This window comes from Muscardinus avellanarius, assembly GCF_963383645.1.
Source record: "Muscardinus avellanarius genome assembly, chromosome: 10".
In the NCBI taxonomy this organism is placed as follows: Eukaryota; Metazoa; Chordata; class Mammalia; order Rodentia; family Gliridae; genus Muscardinus; species Muscardinus avellanarius.
The window spans coordinates 96420638-96440723 of NC_137796.1; the positions used below are offsets into that span (position 1 = coordinate 96420638).

Below are 20086 nucleotides of genomic sequence, written 5' to 3' on the forward strand. Positions count from 1 at the left end.
GCTTTTCAAACTTATTTGTGTCAACATAAAACCTGTTAACCTTATTATGTCAGCATTTCTTGGAGTCTTTGATATTTATTTGTAAAAAAAGTTTTACAAATAAAAATTTTTTAGAGAAGGGCATAGGCTCAACATTCCAACATATAGGCACAAGGTGAGGTGGCTCTATTCAATTGTGGTTATTATTAGAATGGCTGGACAGCAGGCATTCACAATGGCTGCATTTTCAGAGAGGCTTTATTGGACAGCTTACCTGAAATATTTTTTCTCCTAATTCTTCTCCTTAATCACTATGTCATCCTTTTTCCTTTCTGAATGGTATTTACCATATACTCTAATTACCTTGTTTAATGCTAACTTAGTTTTATCCACACCAGAATATAAGTTCCTTGAGGGCATGGGTTTTATCTTGCTTTTCCACTGCTATATCCCTGATGCCAAGAATGAATGAATATTATACAGAGCCATTGGTTCTTTTGACCATTGTCATGATTCTGGATATGCAAGTCTGGGGAAGTATGAGAAGAGGTGAAGTGTTCTGCATATTAAAGGAAGTTCTTTAGGGCAATCAGGTAGAAAAAGCATAAGGAAATGGAAGAAGGCAAGGGTAAGTAGAGCTGTGGAAATGTTCATAGTCAATATGTTCTTTGAACAAACCTCTCAATCTATATTACAGTTTAGGAATAATCACAAAATATTTTATAGTCCATTTAATCTAAATACAAACATCATGTAGCATAATGAAGGAATAAAGAACCACTAGAGTATAAAAATTTCCCCAAATTAGCCAACTTTGCAAGGAAGGCCTTGTATATCTCCATTATGTAGAGTTAAGGTTTCAGACCAAGCTTAAGTAGACCTTTGAGAGGCTAGGAAGTGGCAAAAAATGTATTTACATGAATACAAGATGCCTAAAGATGATCCAGATAAACTGAAAGATCCAAGTATCCTCCTCTCCCCCAACAAACACTGGAGCAGAGGATATTATGAGTAGGTGAAGGCAAGACATTCATGAACAGAAATTGGTTTTCACATGTTCAAATAATCAACTTCCACTACACTCTGCATTTTAAAATGAGAGCATGTATAGACTATACATTACAGGTTGTAGGGAATCTGATTTTATTCTGGAGGAAGAAGGAAGATGTAAATTTTTGTTGTATACTGTACGAATTTCATTTTTTTCTTTCCCAGAGAAAGTAAGCTTGATTTCTACAACCTTTTATTAGTACCTAATCCTTTTCTTAGTATGTCCAATAGTGAACATTTATAATAAATAATCAACTAAATTCCAATCCCCGTAAGAAAACAAGGATTGTGAAACATTACCTTGCACAAGTGTTTGATCTGGATACTTGCTACTAAATCATTAGGTTCAGCTTCAAAATACTTGCTTTCAACTGTCTCATAAAATTGTATTGGTTCAAGTTTGTTTACAGGTGATTCTCCAAACCAGTAAGAGCGCTTAGGAGAGAATAAGATATATCAATAAAAACATTATTATTGTGATAACACTCAGAAAGGAAACATTAAAAATACTTTGGCCTTGTAGCCTTTGTATTAATATAAACTGCAAAAAATTGAGATAAAAGTTCTAGGGCATAAAAGCAAGCTATTATACTAAAATCATAACTGTTTAAGGAAAACAAAAAGAAATCACTCTAAAGTTAGATCAGAGTGAAAGAATATATCATTCTGTCAGATCTTCTCTCAGTAATATGTGAGCCAAGGATACTATGGTAAAATAGTGAGAAAAGAAAGCAAGACATCCATGTCTCCCATTTTCTATTGTTTGACCCCACGAAATCTTGGCTGATCAAGGAAATAAGCAAAGCAAGAAAATAATGCAAACATAACTAAACCTTTCTTTGCTACTATCCTAAGACCCATCATGTAGTAATATCTGCACACCAGATTTCAATCCTTTGTAATATACTTACAAAAGTGATAGATTATTCACAATTCATGTTTTGATGTTTTAGCCTATGGCCTAAAGAATATTTTTCATAAATATATATTATATATAACTGTAAATATAGATAATTAGTTCTATATCTACATCTAATGCCTACAGTATATCAAGAAAATGCTAATAAATTATTATGGCTGGAATGTAGATAAGCATGTTTTTTTCCTCTGGGTGCAGTAGTGTGCACCTGTAATCCCAGTACTTGGGAGGCTCAGACAGGAGGATTGCAGATTTGGGACCAGCCTCAGAAACCTACTGAGAACCTCAGAAACTTAGTGAGACTGATGAAACTGTTATGTGAGATTATCATCATTAATATTGGATAAATTGCTATAAAACTAGATGTCAACCACTAAGCCAAGCATGGGAAGGAGGGATGGGGAGGGAACAGGGTGGGGACCAGGTAGGGGCTAACTGGGCAATGTGTGCATGTATGTCTACAAAAGTATTTTCTTTATACCATTATGATGTATGAATACATTGCACCAATTAAAAAAAACAATAAAAATAACTTAGTGAGACTGGGGTTTTTTTTTTTTGTGGTACTGGGGTTCCTGGAAGCCCTTCTACCTCCAGGCTACACTCCCAGACCTATTTTATTTTTATATTTGGAAACAGGGTCTCTTAAGCCAGTGGCGTCTCTGTGTCCCAAGTGCGGGGATTACAAGCATGCGCCACTACGCCCGGCTGCGAGACTGTTTTGAAATAAAAAATAAAAAGTGCTAGGGTAGCTCAGAGGTATAATGCCTCTGCGTTCAATCCCCCATACTGAAAAAGAAAACAGTTCTTTTACTTAACCTATTGGTTCAATTATAGGTAGTACAAAATTAGCTTATGATCATGTTTAGAGATATTAAAAAATGAGTTAATATGCATTATGGCCTCTACAACAACAAACATTAGAACCCACCATCAAGAAGAAGTTCCATGGCCTGGGTATACCATACTTCCCTGGAAAGACAGCTTCTATATACCAGGCCACAAGACCATACAAGAAAGCATCAAACAAAAGCATCCCCAGCACATAGGCAAATAAAAAGTCATCCAGATTGGTTGATGAGAAGATCTTACTCCATGTCATTCCAATTTCTAAGATATAATAAAAGACAATGAATTAGGTGCCAAATGAGAACAAAACAGATATCCAGCTAAATCATAATTAACCAGTGAAGAAAATAATGTGTTTGTACTTTCTGGAGACTCCTACTGGAGTCAACTACCTTCTTATACCCTTAGAATTCAGCTTGTTACAGAAGACACCCAAGTAAGTCATCATGTAAAGTATTGCTATTATATTGGAACAAGCACACAATTAAAATAATTCAAATAAGTATAAAATATATCCAAAACTCAGGAAAATAAGCTTTGAGAAAAATAAATAAGCCTGTAGATAAGTTGGTGGCTGCTCTCTATCTCTCTTCATTCTAAGTGCTCACTGAATATATAATTCTGCAAAAACAATGAGAGGTAAGTATAGGTATGATTATAGTACAGAAGGCTGGGAAGAAGAATGTGATTAAACACAGACAGTATCACTTCCTATCCTGCCACTAGGGAGCAGGGGGGCAACTGCAAGAGGAATAGAGAAAAGCTCTCTAACATTTGCAGCAGAGTTTTGGAGAGAAGGTGGAAGCACTTGCATTATACTATAGGTTTGGTATAAAGTAGTAAAAGGACAGCCTTTTAAGGACACCTTAACAGTATAAATCAAAATTAAAACTGTGGGTATCCCATAAAATAGTAAAGATATATATACAAAATTATGACACAATTTACAAGGTCAACACTCACTCTTTGAATCTGCTTCAACAAGTAACTTAAATCCCATTGCCATTGCAACATTACAACTGAGGCAGAAAATGAGCTTCCATTTGACTGTCATCTGCTTACTGTTGACAAAGAGTCTAATGGTTGGAAGGTAGGTGACAAAAAAAATGAGACCTCCCAAAGCAACAGCAAAATTAGCTGCAAATAAAAAGAATAAAGTCAATTTAAGTAATTTTCAAATATATATGCTATAAATATTTTATTTTATATGAGTACACTAACATAAAATAAGCTCTATGAGAAATAGAAATTTATTTTGTTCACTATTGATTCCCCCACTACACAGTATCTAACATGGTAGGTTTTCAGAAATATTTTTGAATGATAAGGCTAAAATAAAACACTTAAGGACATAATATTTCTGGAAGTTAGCATTCTATATGCAGTGACTGTATATCACCAAACTTGATGGAAAAATTATCATCACTAAGCATAAGAAATTACAAATAAAAGTACATCCTAAAATATGTCTGGATTGTGTTTCCCGCCATTATAAGATTCAGCCTATGTCATGATACTGGGAGAAAAGAAGGACTCCTGAGTGAGTAGAGAAAGGCAAACTCGATATAAGGGCCAGATGTGGTTTGTAATAGTAAGGGTTCCACACATGATTCTAATTTTTCAGAGTTAAAATAGTCAAAATAATTTTTTTTCAAAAAAAGTATAAAGCATGCAAATAAATGAGATCATATGACCCATTTACAAGAAAAGAAAAATAAAACAAACAAAAACCTGTCCCTGAGGAAGCCCAGAGACTGGATTTATTAAACAAAGACTGTAAAAAAAGTTTTCTAAATATGCTCAGATACCTAAAAGAAAGAATTAAGGGAAAGCAGAAAAAAGATATATGCTAAATGAGAGACTATTAGCAAATATAAAAAACTTCAGGAATTCATTTTGGACTGAAAAATTAAATAAGTAAAATAAAAAACTTACTACAGGGGGATCAAATCATATATTTGAGTAAGCAGAAAAAAATCAGCAAAGTTGAAGATAAGAAACATAATCTCAAAAAGTAGAATGAAAGCCAGCAGAAAGATATTAAACAAATGTTAGGACTTCCGGGAAGATGGTGACAGAGGAAAGCGGCACTTACAAGTCCTGCTAACAATCCAACTCTATTACCACAAAACCAGCGCCTTTCAGAGCCAGAAAACACCACCAACAAAGAAATAGAAACTGTAAATACAAGGGACAGAGAAAAAGGGCTGGAAAAACAAGACACCAGAAAGAAACCAGCCCGAAGTGCCGTGCCTGCCGTGGCGCGGAGCATCTGGAGCCGCAGCACAAAGGGGCCGGAGTGGCAGGAGCGGCCAGAGCCACAGCATGGAGCAGCTGGAGCCGTGGCACAAAGAGGCTGGAGCAGCCGGAGCAGCCAGAGCCGCAGTGCGGAGCAGCCGGAGCCGGGAGCCACGGTGCGAAGGGGCTGGAGCGGCCACAGCAGCGGCACGGAGCAGCCGGAGCGGTGAGGGCCACAGTGTGGGACAGCCAGAGCGGCGGCGCGAAGAGGCCGGAGCAGCCGAAACAGCCAGAGCCACGGTGCAGAGCAGCCTGAGCCGTGGCACGAAGCGGCTGGAGCAACCGGAGCCACAGTGAGGAGTGGTGCGGCCTACATCTTCCCTAGCAGCACCAGGCTCCAGAGAGGAGGGAAACTAAGAACAGAGCTCAAATCCAGAGAGAAGGTACGCCGGCCTGATGGCCTAGGATGCAGCAGCAGCACCTTACTGCTGGTGGCAGCGGCGAGTTCACTGGACGGCCCTAGACCAACGCACTCCACCAGCCACCAGGTGCCAGAGAGGAGGGGTGGACAGCGAGACGAGGTAAGCTGCTGCTGAACAGCCGGGCGGCAGTCGGCAGTTTCTTTGGCGCAAGGAGCGTCTAAAGCTCCCAAGGGCCAGGATCAGCACACCTGCAGGGAATCAGCGGAGCTCAAAACCAGAGAAGAACTACAATCTCACGGCCGATGATGCGACAGCAGCGCCTTACTGCCAGCAGCAGCGGCGAGTTCACCAGACGGCTGAAAACCAACGCACTCAACCAGCCACCAGGCTCCAGAGAGGAGGGGTGAACAGTGAGCTGAGGTGAGCAGGTGCTGTACAGCCAGGCGGCAGTCAGCAGCTTTGTCGGCGCAGGGAACATCTAAAGCTCCCAAGGGCCGGGCACAGCACACCCGGCAGGGACTCAGAGCGGAGCTCAAAACCAGAGAAGAAATACGCCGCACCACAGCTGAGGGCTTGGCAGTGGTGCCATATTGCCAGTGGCGGCAGCAGCAAATCAACCGAGTTCACTACAGCTCCATCAGCGCACTCAACAACCATGAGTCAAACTGCGGCCCCTAGGGGAGAAATCCCAGTACTGTACTCCCAGGGACTTGCGCAGATGGTCTCCCTGGGTCAGAGATTTTAGCAGTGCAACCCAGTGGGGGAGTGGCGGTGGCAGAGATATCATACCATAGTCACAACTAACCGCTGGAGAACGCCCAACTTGGCACCCCCCACGATCTAAGCAGCCTCGATTAACTCCCTGGGCCTAAGACTTTGTGATACAACCCAGTAAAGGAGTAGTGGTAACTGAGATACCACAGACTCAAGATCCAGAGCATCTTAAGTGAACTCGTAGTGACCCAGGGAAGAACCCAGAGAAGGCACAAACTTCCAAAATCATGGGAAAGAGAAATAACAATGGAGCAGTGAATGCCCACAACCCCACAACATCAGAATCTGATAACACAGAAATCCAGAGATCTCTAGAAGATCAAATCAGGAAAATAACTTTAGAAATAATAGAGGACTTTCGAAAAGAATTCAGAGAGAGTCAAAAAGAGATAAAGGATGCAATCATTGAAATAAAAGCCTCAATTCAAAGTATAAACAACAGATTAGACCACATGGAGAATAGAATCTTGCTTCTTGAAGATGATCATTCCAAATATGAACGCATAGTTTCTAATTTAGAAAAAAAAATCCAACAGCAGGAATCTGACATTGAAGAAATATGGGCTCATATCAAGACAGCTAACCTAAGAATAATTGGAATAGAGGAGGGAAAAGAAGGTGAAACCAAAGGGATCAACAATCTCTTCAAGGAAGTAATAGCAAAAAATTTTCCAAACATAGAGCAAGAGGTCGATACACAGGTCCAGGAAACTTATAGAACTCCCTTTAGATAGGATCAGAGAAGAGGATCCCCACGCCACATAATTGTCAAAATGACCAACGTGGAAGCCAAGGAGAGAATCTTAAAGGCAACAAAAACAAAGGCCACGTGACATTTAGAGGCAAACCAATTAGAATTACTCCAGACTTCCCACACCAAGTTATGAAAGCCAGAAGGGTTTGGAGTAACATATTCCCAATTTTGAAAGAAAACAACTTCCAGCCAAAAATTTCCTACCCAGCAAAACTATCTATCAAATTAGATGGGGAAATAAGAAGCTTCCATGACGAACAGCAACTGAAGGAATTTATGTCTTCAAAACCAGCACTAGAGAGAATACTCAAGGAGATTAACTACAAAGAGGAAATGGGTAATACACGTCAGAACCAAAGAAACAAGAATTCCTATCCAGCAGACAACTAAGCAAAGAAGAATAAACAGTATCTCAAACAGAAATAAGATCTTAACATGTTGGGAATTAAAAATTATCTCTCTATAATCACATTGAATGTAAATGGCCTCAACTCCCCCCAAAAAGACATAAAGTGCCAAAATGGATTAAAAGCCAGAATCCATCCATCTGTTGCTTAGAAGAAACACACCTTACAAGTAAAGATAGGAACAAACTCAAGGTAAAGGGCTGGAGCAAGGTAATCCATGCTAATGGTACTCGAAGACAAGCAGGAGTAGCAACTATGATATCAGACAAGTTAGACTTCAAACCCAAACTTATTAGAAGAGACAAAGAAGGTCACATTTTACTGGTAAAAGGAATAGTCCAGCAAGAGGAAATAACAATAATCAATATCTATGCCACAAACATAGGGGCAGCTACATTCATAAATCAAACTCTTTGTGACATGAAGTCACACATAAATCCCAACACAATAATACTGGGAGACTTCAACACACCTCTAACAATACTAGACCAATCTTCCAGACAAAGGGTCCGTAAAGATGTCTCAGAATTAAAGAACACCATTAACCAAATGGACCTGTTGGACACATATAGAATATTTCACCCCAATACAGCGGACTTTACATTCTTCTCAGCTATCTCCAAAATAGATCACATCCTGGGACACAAAATGAGCACTAGCAAATTTAAAAAATGTTTCATACTTCCCTGTGTCATTTCAGACCATAATGGAATGAAACTAGAAATCAACTATAAGAAGACCCAGAGAAACAACATAAACATGTGGAGACTGAACACCACACTTCTGAATGAAGAATGGGTCATAGAAGATGTAAGAGGTGAAATCAAGAAATTTCTAGAAACAAATGAAAATAAAGGAACAACATATCAAAACCTCTGGGACACTTTGAAGGCAGTATTAAGAGGAAAATTTATAGCACTGAGTGCTCACATAAGAAAAACAGAAAATCTTCAAATAAATAGCCTAACAACACACCTCAAAGCCCTTGAAAAGCAAGATCAATTGAACCCCAAAGCCAGCAGAAGATGGGAAATTATTAAAATTAGAGCAAAAATTAACAAAATAGAGAATAAAAAAAATACAGAAAATCAACAAAACCAAAAGCTGGTTTCTTGAAAAAATTAACAAGATTGATAAACCACTAGCCAACCTAACTAAAAAAAAGAGAGAATCAACTCAAATTATGAAGATAAGGGACGAAAAAGGAGACATTACTACCGACAGCATAGAAATCCAGAGGATTATCAGAAACTACTTTGAAAAACTATACTCCAACAAAATGGAAAATCTGGAGGAAATCGACAGCTTCCTAGATAAATACAACCTTCCTAAAGTGAATCAAGAAGATATAGAACACTTAAACCAACCAATAACAATCAAAGAGATTGAAACAGCAATAAAGAGTCTACCATCAAAGAAAAGCTCAGGACCAGATGGTTTCCCAAGTGGAATCTATAAAACCTTTATAGAAGAGCTAATCCCAATACTACTCAAACTATTTCGGGAAATAGAAAAAACTGGGACTCTCCCAAATACATTCTATGAAACCAACATCACACTAATACCCAAACCGAATAAAGACAGTTCAACGAAGAAAAACTACAGGCCCATATCTCTGATGAACTTGGATGCAAAACTATTAAACAAAATACTAGCAACACACATTCAAAACCACATCAAGAAAATCATTCACCATGACCAGTTAGGGTTCATCCCAGGGATGCAAGGCTGGTTCAATATACGAAAATCAATCCATGTTATTCATATTATAAACAGAATCAAAGACAAAAACCACATGATCATCTCAATAGATGCTGAAAAAGCATTTGATAAAATTCAACATCCATTTATGATAAAAACACTGCAGAGAATTGGAATAGAAGGAACATATCTCAACATTATTAAGGCAATCTACAATAAGCCCACCTCCAACATCATATTAAATGGGGAAAAACTTCAAGAATTCCCTCTAAAAACTGGAACGAGACAGGGATGTCCACTATCACCACTTCTCTTCAATATAGTACTAGAGACTCTAGCCAGAGCAATAATGCAAGAAAAGGAAATCAGAGGAGTACAAATAGGAAAAGAAGAACTTAAGCTTTCACTATTTGCAGATGACATGATACTATATTTAGAAAACCCAACAAACTCAACCAAAAGGCTTATAGAACTGATCAACAAATTCATCAAAGTATCTGGATACAAAATCAATCTTAAAAAATCAGAAGCTTTCCTGTACACCAACCATAAATCCACTGAAAAGAAATTCAGAAAACACTTCCACTCAGGATCTCCCACAAGAAACTAAAATACCTAGGAATAAACTTGACCAAGTTGTTAAAAGATCTCTACAAAGAAAATTATAAAACACTGAAAAAAGAAATCAAAGAAGATCTTAGAAGATGGAAAGATCTTCCATGTTCATGGATTGGCATGAACAAACTCAAGGTAAAGGGCTGGAGCAAGGTAATCCATGCTAATGGTACTCGAAGACAAACAGGTGTAGCAACTATGATATCAGACAAGTTAGACTTCAAACCCAAACTTATTAGAAGAGACAAAGAAGGTCACATTTTACTGGTAAAAGGAATAGTCCAGCAAGAGGAAATAACAATAATCAACATCTATGCCACAAACATAGGGGCAGCTACATTCATAAATCAAATTCTTTGTGACATGAAGTCACACATAAATCCCAACACAATAATACTGGGAGACTTCAACACACCTCTCACAATACTAGACCGATCTTCCAGACAAAGGGTCAGTAAAGATGTCTCAGAATTAAAGAACACCATTAACCAAATGGACCATCCTCCCAAAAGTGATCTACAGATTTAATGCAATGCCCATTAAACTACCAAGATCATTCCTCACAGACATAGAAAAATCAGTCCTTAAATTTATCTGGAATAACAAAAAGCCCAGAATAGCCAAGGTAGTTCTCAGCAACAAAAACCACACAAGAGGAATCACAATACCTGACTTTAAACTATACTACAAAGCCATTGTAAGAAAAACAGCATGGTACTGGCAAAAGAACAGATATATAGACCAATGGAACAGAATAGAAGACCCAGAAACAAGTCCACACACTTTCAGCTAATTGATTTTTGACAAAGGGGCCAAAAACGTACACTGGAAAAAAGATAGCCTCTTCAACAAATGGTGTTGGCAAAACTGGTTAACCATATGCAGAAAATTGGATATTAATCCCACTTTTTCACCCTGTACAAAAGTCAACTCACAATGGATCAAAGACTTGGAAATTAAACCAGAGACTTTGAAGCTCCTTGAAAATGGCATAGGTCTAACACTACAACACATAGGCACAGACAAACATTTCCTCAACAAGACCCCAAAGGCACAACAAATTAATAGGAGAATCAATATATGGGATTGCATGAAACTGAAGAGCTTCTGTTCAGCAAAGGAAACTATTAAGAACCTCAATCGAGAGCAAACAGAATGGGAGAAGATTTTTGCCACCTACACCACCAATAGAGGACTAATATCTAGAATATACAGAAAACTCAGGAAACTCAACACTAAGAAAACAAAGCATCCAATCAAAAAATGGGCAAGCAAACTAAATAGACACTTCACAAAAGAAGAAAATGAAATGGCCAATAAATGCATGAAAAAATGTTCAACATCACTGGCAATTAGAGAGATGCAAATCAAAACTACCCTGAGATTTCACCTAACTCCAAATAGAATGGCAATCATTCAAAACACAAACAACAACAGATGCTGGCGAGGATGTGGAGAAGTGGGAACTCTAAGACATTGTTGGTGGGATTGCAAATTAGTGCAACCACTTTGGAAAACAGTATGGAGAATCCTCAGAAGAATGGGAACAAATCTTCCATTTGATCCAGCAATACCACTGTTGGGTATCTACCCAAAAGAAAAGAAACCAAACTACCAAACTAATGCATGTGTATCTATGTTCATAGCTGCACAATTCACCATAGCCAAACTATGGAACCAGCCAAGATGTCCATCAACAGATGAATGGATTACAAAACTGTGGGATATGTACACAATGGAATTTTACTCAGCCATCAAAAAAAACTCAATTACATCATTTTCAGGGAAATGGATGGAACTGGAGGACATTATACTAAGTGAGATTAGTCAGTCACAAAAAATAAGAAAACAGATGCTTTCCCTAATATGTGAGAGTTAGGGAGAAATGGGTCATAGAAGGAACTCTTGAAAGAGGAAATCCTATAGAGGAGCAAACAAGACAACCTAAAGGAGGAGAAATGAGGGGGGAAGAGGAAAATCTCTAAAATACTCAAAGAGATTAACTACAAAGAAGAAATAGGTAACACACACCAGAACCAGAGAAAAAAGATTTTCCATCCATCAGACAACTGAGATTGGCTATCTTTGGAGATTCATTATTTATGTTAGTCTTTTACCTATTTACAAATTGTATTGTTTGCTTTTATTGTTGCTAATTTTTAGGATTTCTAGTTGGAATATTAATATACCTTCAGATATAGCATTTGGAAATATTCTATCCCATTCTATCAGTAACTCTTAACTCTGTCTACATTGTCTTTGGATATACAATATTTTTTTTTATTTTCTAGGGAGTATGTTTACCCTTCTGTTGCCTGTGCCACTGAAATCATATCCAAGAAAACACTGCCAATTTCAGTGTCATGAGGTTTTATGACCCAGATTTTCTTCTAAAAGTTTATAGTCTTAAGATTTATATTTAGGTCTTTTATCTATTTTGAGTTAATATTTGTATATGGTGTTAGGTAAGGGTCCAATTTTATTCTTCTTCATGTAATTATTATTTTTCAACAATATTTAGTTAAAATAGTTTATTTCCTCCACCAAATGTTTGTGAAAACGTTGTCAAAAATAACTTGACAATATATGGAAGAATTTATCTCTAGGCTTTTATTTAACTCCAATGGTTTATATATCTGTCTTTATAACAGTACTACACTGTTTCAATTATTGTAGCTTTATAACATTTGAAATCAGAAAATATTTATCTTCTAGCTTTGTTTTTTTTCTAGATCATTTTGTGTATCTAGAGTCCATATTCCATATTAGGATAGATTTTCTCTGAAAAATAAATAAGTAAATGTGTGATAGTTTCACCTAAAAAAAAAAGAAAAAAATATTCTCTGGTAAGAAAGAAAGCAAAAAGAAATATTGAAATGTTATCTTTAAGCCATCAAAAGCTTGGTATCAGACAAATGAAACTGTTATGTGAGATTATCATTGTTAATTTTAGATAAATTGCTATAATACTAGATATCAACCTCTAAGCCAAGCATGGAAAGAGATGGGGAGGGAACGGGGTGGGGATCAGGTAGGGGCTAACTGGGCAATATGTGCATGTATGTCTACAAAAGTTTTTTTTATACCATTATGATGTATGAATACAATGCACCAATAAAAAAAATTAAAAATAAATAAATAAATAAATAAATAAATGTTATTAACAACTCAATTTATAAACTTGGTGAAATGACCAACTCTTTGAAGGACACAATTTGCCAAAATTCATACAAGAAGAAACTGACAATGTGAATAAGCCTTCATCAATTAAAGAAGTGAATAAATTGTAATCCTCTAAGAAAAGCATCAAATCCAGATGGGTTCACAGATGAATTCTACAAAAATTTTAAGAAATAAATTATGGTAATTCTCTATAATGTCTTCCAGAAGATAGAAGCAGAGGGAATACATTCCAACTTTCTATAAGGCTGGCATTATTCAAATACTAAAACCAGACCAAAATGTTACAAGAAGAACTACAGACCAATATTTCTTTATGCATGTGGAAAAAGGGAAGAAAGGGAAATAAAGTGTATACAGACTAGAAATAAAAAAATAAAATTGTCTTTACCCACAGATAAGATCATCATCTCTTTAGCAAATCTAAAATAATTAACAAAAATACTCTTGAAACTAATAAGTAATTATAATGTTGTAGGATACAAGAAACTCAAACAATTACCTAACATACCAATGATAGTATACCAACTACAAAGTCAATCAAGTTCCTTCATAACAGCAATGAACAAGTATTATGTGAACTAAAATAAAAATAACATTTATATTAGCCCCCAAAATACATAAAATATAAATCTAACAAACATGTATAAGATCCATATGAGGAAAACTATAAAATTCTGATGAAACAAATACAGAGATGATCAAATCAATAGAGAACTATTTCAAATTCATGGACAACAGTATTGTCAAGATGTCAGTTTTTCCTAACACTCCTTTTATGAAGATGCCAGGATTTCTGTGAAGATGGTGACCAAGAGAAGCAGCACTTATGAGTGCTGCTAACACCCGATCTCCATTGCCTCAAAACCAGCATTCTACAAAGTCAGAAAATACTATCAGTAGAAGAATAAAAATGATAAATACAAGGGACAGAGAATAAGAAGATTAGAAGACTGACCAGAAAACAGAAGAAAAAAAAAACACCCTCCTTGCAGCAGTGGGTGCCACACCATCATCATCTTGCCTCACAGCTCTGGATTCCAGAGAAGAAAAGGAAAACAAGGATCTGAAGTGAGCAGCTGCAGATCCATGGGTTGTAAGTCACCAGTTCTTCCTGCACAAATACCAGCTATTACTTCCAATGGCTGAGCTCACAAAGCCCTCCAGGGATCCAGAGCAGAGCTTAACACACACACAAAAAAACCCTGCACTCCTCATGGGTGAGGGCACCATCTTACCAGTGGCAGCCGAGCTCACCACGCACACCAGAGATCCAGAACAGTGAGCACCAATACTGTAAGTGAAACTGTGGTTCCCGCAGGAGAACTCCCATCACTGTGCCCCCAGGAACTCGTAAAGCTGCAATAAACTCGTTGGGTCTGAGATTTTGCAGTTTAACCCAGTGAAGGAGAAGTGGTGGCTGAGAGTACCACACTCTCCAGAGATCCAGAGCAGCTCTCATTAACACCATAAGTGAAGTCATGGTTCCATGGGAAATCACCCAGTCTGGCACCCCCAAAGTCTCTTGCAACCCAATAAACTCTCTGGATCGGAGACTTTGTGTTACAACTAGGAGAAGTGGGAGTAGAGTCTGTTGGAAATAGTAGAGGCCCAGAAAGACTCAGGCTCTGATCAGTGGAAAGAATGGGTGAAGACCTCTGCTTAACATTAGACCCAACTAGTAGGATCTCTGGGATCACTAAAGACCTCCCAATTCTGGTGAATGGGAAGAAGTGAGATCAGCCCAGCTTTAGCTGTGGAGAACAGAGACTCCTCTGCTTACCTGCTGACACCTCTAATTCCGTACTACTAAGATTTATCAGACATAATATCCACAAAATACAAGATGCCAAAACATCAGAAAAACAAGCCTGAGGATCTTGAAAATATGAGAACTAGGAACAGTGAAGAAATAATGGAAATTATGAATACTGACGTACAAGAAATGCAAGAAGGAGAATTCTGAATCCTGATCTACAATGTGATGAAATGCCTCAAAGCAAGTGTAGAGAAAATGAAAGAGGAAATTGAAACACTATGAAAGTATCAGAAAGAGGTCTAGAATGAAATGAAAGAGTCAATGAATGAAATGAAGACAGCAAAAGAAAGAAATTCTGAAAGATTACATGAGATAAAAAATAGAATATATGGTTAGAAGACAGTTCATTCAAAACTGAAAGCACGCCGGGCGTGGTGGCGCACGCTTGTAATCCCCGCGCTTGGGAGGCAGAGACAGGAGGATCGCGCAGGTTCGAAGCTAGCTGCGCGCGCTGGCTTAGGAGACCCTGTTTCCAAATAAAAATGTAAAAATAGGTCTGGGAGTGTAGCCCGGAGATAGAAGGGCTTCTAGGAACCCCAGTACCACCAAAAAAAAAAAAAAAAAAAACTGAAAGCACAGTCAACAGTGTACAGAAGTCATTACAGCAACAAAACATATCCAACAACTATGGGACAACATGAAACGTCCTAATTTACAGATAAAAGGCATTGAAGAAGGGATAGAGGTACAGACCAAGGGTATTTGTAATCTCTTCAGAGAAATAATCTCAGAGAATTTTCCAAACATGGAAAGAGACTTGGACTTACATATTCAGGAGACATATAGTACACCATTAAGACAAAATCAAAGAAGGATCTCCCTATGCCATGTAATAATAAAAATGACCATCATGAAAGCCAAGGAAAGAATCTTAAAAGCAGTGAACAAAAGAATGGGTGACATTTAGGGGCAAAACAATAAAATTCACCCAGACTATACAACCCAAGTCATGAATGCCAGGAGAGACTGGTATGATATGATCCAGACCCTGGAAGAAAACAAATTCCAACCAAAATTGCTATGTCCAGCAAAGTTATTATTCAAAATTGACAGAGAAATTAAAGTGTTTCAAGATAAGCAGAATCTCAAAAAATTCATGAATACAAAACCAACACTAGAGATAATACTTAAAGAAATAAACCATAAAGAAGAAAAAAGAAACAAATTTCAGAACCAGAGAATAGATGAAGCTGATTAATGGGGCATCTAAGTAAAGAAGAAATAATAGGATACCAAACAGAAGATAGAACATAAAATGACAGGAAACAAAAAATAATATTTCAATAATAACTCTGAATGTCAAAGGACTTAACTCACCAATCAAAAAACATAGACTTGCAATGTGGATTAAAAAACATAACCCAAATATATGCTGTTTGCAAGAAACTCAATTTACAGTCAAAGACATTCACAGACTTAAAGTGAAAGGATGGAAAAAGATATATCATGGTAATGGAGACCAAAAACGGGCAGGGGAAGCAATGCTGATATCCAACAAAACAGAATTTAAGCTCAAACACATCAAGAGAGACAAAGCAGGACACTTCCTTTTATTAAAAGAAACAATTCACCAAGAAGATATAATGATTAGTAAATGTTTATGCCCCAAATGTGGGTGCAGCCACATTTGTAAAACAAACCCTCCAGGACATCAGATCTCAAATAAACCCAAATACAATAATATTGGGAGACTTCAACACACCTCTCACACCACTAGATCAATCTTCAGGGCAAAAAAGCCTAAACCAACCATTAGGAACCAAAGAAATAGAAACAGCAGTAAAAATTCTGCCATCAAAGAAAAGCCCAGGACCTGAGGGGTTTCCAGCTGAATTCAACAACACCTTTAGTGAAGAACTAATCCCAATACTTCATAACTTGTTCCAGGAAACTGAAAAAGATGGAATTCTCCCAAATTCCTTCTATGAGACCAGTATCACATTAATCCCCAAACCAAATAAAGATACCTCAAGAAAGGAAAATTACAGACCAATATCTTTGACGAACATAGATGCCTCCTGCCTGGTTCTTGTTGCTGAGAACTCGAGATGGATCAAAGACTTGTAAAGTCAGAATAGGAGAAGATCTTTATCAGCCACTACTCTGATAGAGGCCTATATCCAAAATATACAAAGAACTCAAAAAACTCTATACTAGCAAAACAAATAACCTAATCAATCAAACTGGATTGAATAGACACGTCGTAAAAGAAGAAATACAAATGGCCAATAGATACATGAAAAGATGTTCAACATCATTAAGGCATTAGGGAGATGCAAATCAAAACTACGCTGAGATTCCATGTAACCCCAATCAGAGTGGCAAGCATAAAGAAATCAAATAACAACAAATGCTGGTGAGGATGTGGGGAAAGAGGCACTCTTTTACACAGTTGGTGGGAGTGCAAACTAGTTCAGCCACTATGGAGATCAGTGTGGAGATTCCTTAGAAAACTGGGAATGGATACACCATATGATCTGGCTATACCATTCCTGGGTATCTTTCCAAAGGGGTTGAAATCAGAGAACTATAGTAACATATGCATACCCATGTTCATAGCAGCATAATTTGTAATAGCCAAAATATGGAACCAACCTAGATCTCCATCAACAGATGAATAGATTGCAAAATTATGGGAAATACACACAATGGAATTCTACTCAGCTATAAAGAAGAACAAAACCATGTCATTTGGAAGAAGATGGAAAGACCTGCCTAGAGTACATTATGTTAAGTGAGATCAGCCAAGCACAGAACAAGAAAGGACATATGTTTTCTCTAATAAGTCCAAACTAGGGAGTATTAGGAATACCAGAGATACTCCAGATAATGGAGGGGAAACCTCAGCAAAGCTAAAATGTAAGAGTAGGAGATGAAGAAGGGTAAGGTTAATTAATGGAGGAGCTGCATTTGAATATGTGTAAAAGTATAATGTAGCATGATTAACTTGGATACTCATTGTTGGGAGGGGGTGAAGAAGAAGTGGGGGGCAGGAAAAGGCACCAAGCACAGTCTGAATGTGTGCCATTTTCAATATGATCCACATAAAAAATGCCAGTCTTCCTCAAATTGACCTATAGTTTAAATACAATTTCAACAAAATTCCAGCAAGTTATCTTGTAAATATCAACAAATTCACCCTAAAGTTTATCTCAAATGGCAAAATATCCAGAATAACCAAGAAGGTATTGAAGGAGAAAAACAAAATCAGAGGACTCACATTACCTATCTTCAAGTCTTAATAATGAAGGTACAATAATTCAGTCAGTATAGTACTGGCAAAAGAATAGACAAATAAACAAATAAAACAAAATAGAGACCCTAAAAATAGACCCACATAATTTTAGTCTGTTGATCTTTGGCCAAAGGGCAAGGGTAATAAAATTTAAAAAGATAGTCTTTTCAACAAATGGTGTTAGAACAGCTGGACATCAGTATGTGAAAAAGCAAATCTAAACATAGATCTTATATTCTTCACAAAAGCTAACTCAAAATGTATCACAGAACTTAATGTGAAACACAGAACTAAAAAAAAAAAACTAGGAAATAAACTGAGAGAATACTTAGATGACCACTTGTATGTCCATGCACCAGTGGCATAAAGATAAAATAAATTATTAACAAGTTAGACTTCATTAAAATGTAAAACTAGTACTCTACAAAAGACACTGTCAAGAGAATGAAAATATAGGCCACAAACAGAAAATATTTGCAAAAGACATATTTGTTTAAGAACTGTTAATCCAAATACGCAAAGAATTCTTAAAACTCAACAGTAAGAAAGCAACCTTATTAACAAATGAACCAAACTGGGCATGGAGGTGCATTCTTGTAATCCCAATATATGGAGGCCGAGATAGGAGGATCACAGGTTATGGATAGCCTCAGCTACTTAGTGAGACCCTAAATCAAAATAAAGAATAAAAAATAGGGCTTGGAGTGTAACTTGGAGGTAGAATGCCTCTGGGCTCAATTCCCAGTACCACAAAACAAACAAAACAAAAACCATTAACAGAGAGAGGAAACACTGTTTGTCAAAGCACTGTGAAGAATAGAGGTGATACCTGTCAGCCTATCGCTCCTGAACTCTTTTTGTAGCCATCACTGATCTTTTGTAAGATTTTCCCCAGGAAACCATATGCTTCCTATGCTATCTCTGGGTATTTTCTTTGGCCGGTCTGCAACCTAATCTACTGCCCTGGCACAAATGGGCTAAGGATAGGACATTTATACTAGTAACTCATAATAAGCTTTATTAGTAATTGAACAAATGCAGATTTAAATTTCTTTCACATCAAATTTTGCAGACCTAATTTGGCACAAATTAAAGTTTAACAATACTAAATATTGGCAAAGATATAGAAAAAGCAGGAGCACCCTTCTTTCCATGGCACTGTAAATTTAAAAAAGTGGAGGAAGGTGGGAATCTCCCCTTCTTCCTGACTACCTTCTTCACGGGGACACCAGTCTTCTGCTTTTGAAATGGAATTTATACTATTGATTTCCTTCATTCTCAGGACTTTGGACTCATACTGGAATGGATCTACTTGCTTTCCTGGGTCCCCAGTTGTGAACTGAAGATTCTGGAACTTCTCTGCCTCCAAAATCATGTGAACCAATTCCTTATAACAAATTTCTTTTGATTCTCTCAATAAATCTCCTGTTGGTTCTGTTTCTCATCAGAACCCTGACTAAAACAATATTTTTGTATATGATATTCATGACACCAAGGAGCTCTACAGAGCAGGCACCTTTTAAAGAATACACAGCAGATAAGCAATAAGCATCTATTAATGAAATGCAAGGAGTCTTTCTCTAATTGAAACAATTTTGTTTTCTTGCTCTTCATATATACCAGGCTCATTATCAGATACTAGCAGACATTAACCCCTCCCATAGAATGCAGAGAAGCTATCTCCAGCTCAATGCTTTCTGGTGCAAGGATTCAATAGTTACCATACATGAAGAAACAGCTAAAGGTTAGAAAGAACATTCAAGTATAATCCCACTATCACATGTTACTGTGCTGTACTAATTTCCATCGCTCTTTTTATTCCCTTTCAATCAGTTCATGTGCATGCAATACTTATTTTTTCAGTTAGAATGTAAAAAGAGGCTGTAGTTGAGGTGACAACTGAAATTTAGAAGAAGCTTTCAAATATAAGTTTTGGTACAAAGGAATCTTAGACTCACCTTTATTGAAGAATGTGCTCAGCATGAAGCTGAAAAATATTAAGGAGATGGCATAAAACAGCAAGAATATGAAGACAAGAAGTGGGTCACTGTACTGGAAGATTTGTGCAGGTTCAATCTAGCAAAATAATCAGGAAGTCTGTTTAGTCATATTCTATGTGCCATTAGGACAAAACAAAAGAGGAG

General features: G+C 37.2%; 1 protein-coding gene across 1 annotated transcript in view; it reads right to left on the reverse strand.

Moving 5' to 3' along the window:
* Window positions 1-20086, reverse strand: part of LOC308268827 (phospholipid-transporting ATPase ABCA3-like) — a gene marked incomplete at both ends in the record, with an annotated part of 110558 nt that overhangs the window by 67284 nt on the left and 23188 nt on the right. Inside the window, 6 exons of the mRNA XM_080703931.1 lie at window positions 1330-1464; window positions 2880-3058; window positions 3761-3816; window positions 5211-5368; window positions 5614-5705; window positions 19901-20018. Of these exons, the coding sequence (XP_080560057.1) occupies window positions 1330-1464; window positions 2880-3058; window positions 3761-3816; window positions 5211-5368; window positions 5614-5705; window positions 19901-20018 (738 nt within the window). The remainder of the gene's footprint in view (window positions 1-1329; window positions 1465-2879; window positions 3059-3760; window positions 3817-5210; window positions 5369-5613; window positions 5706-19900; window positions 20019-20086) is intronic.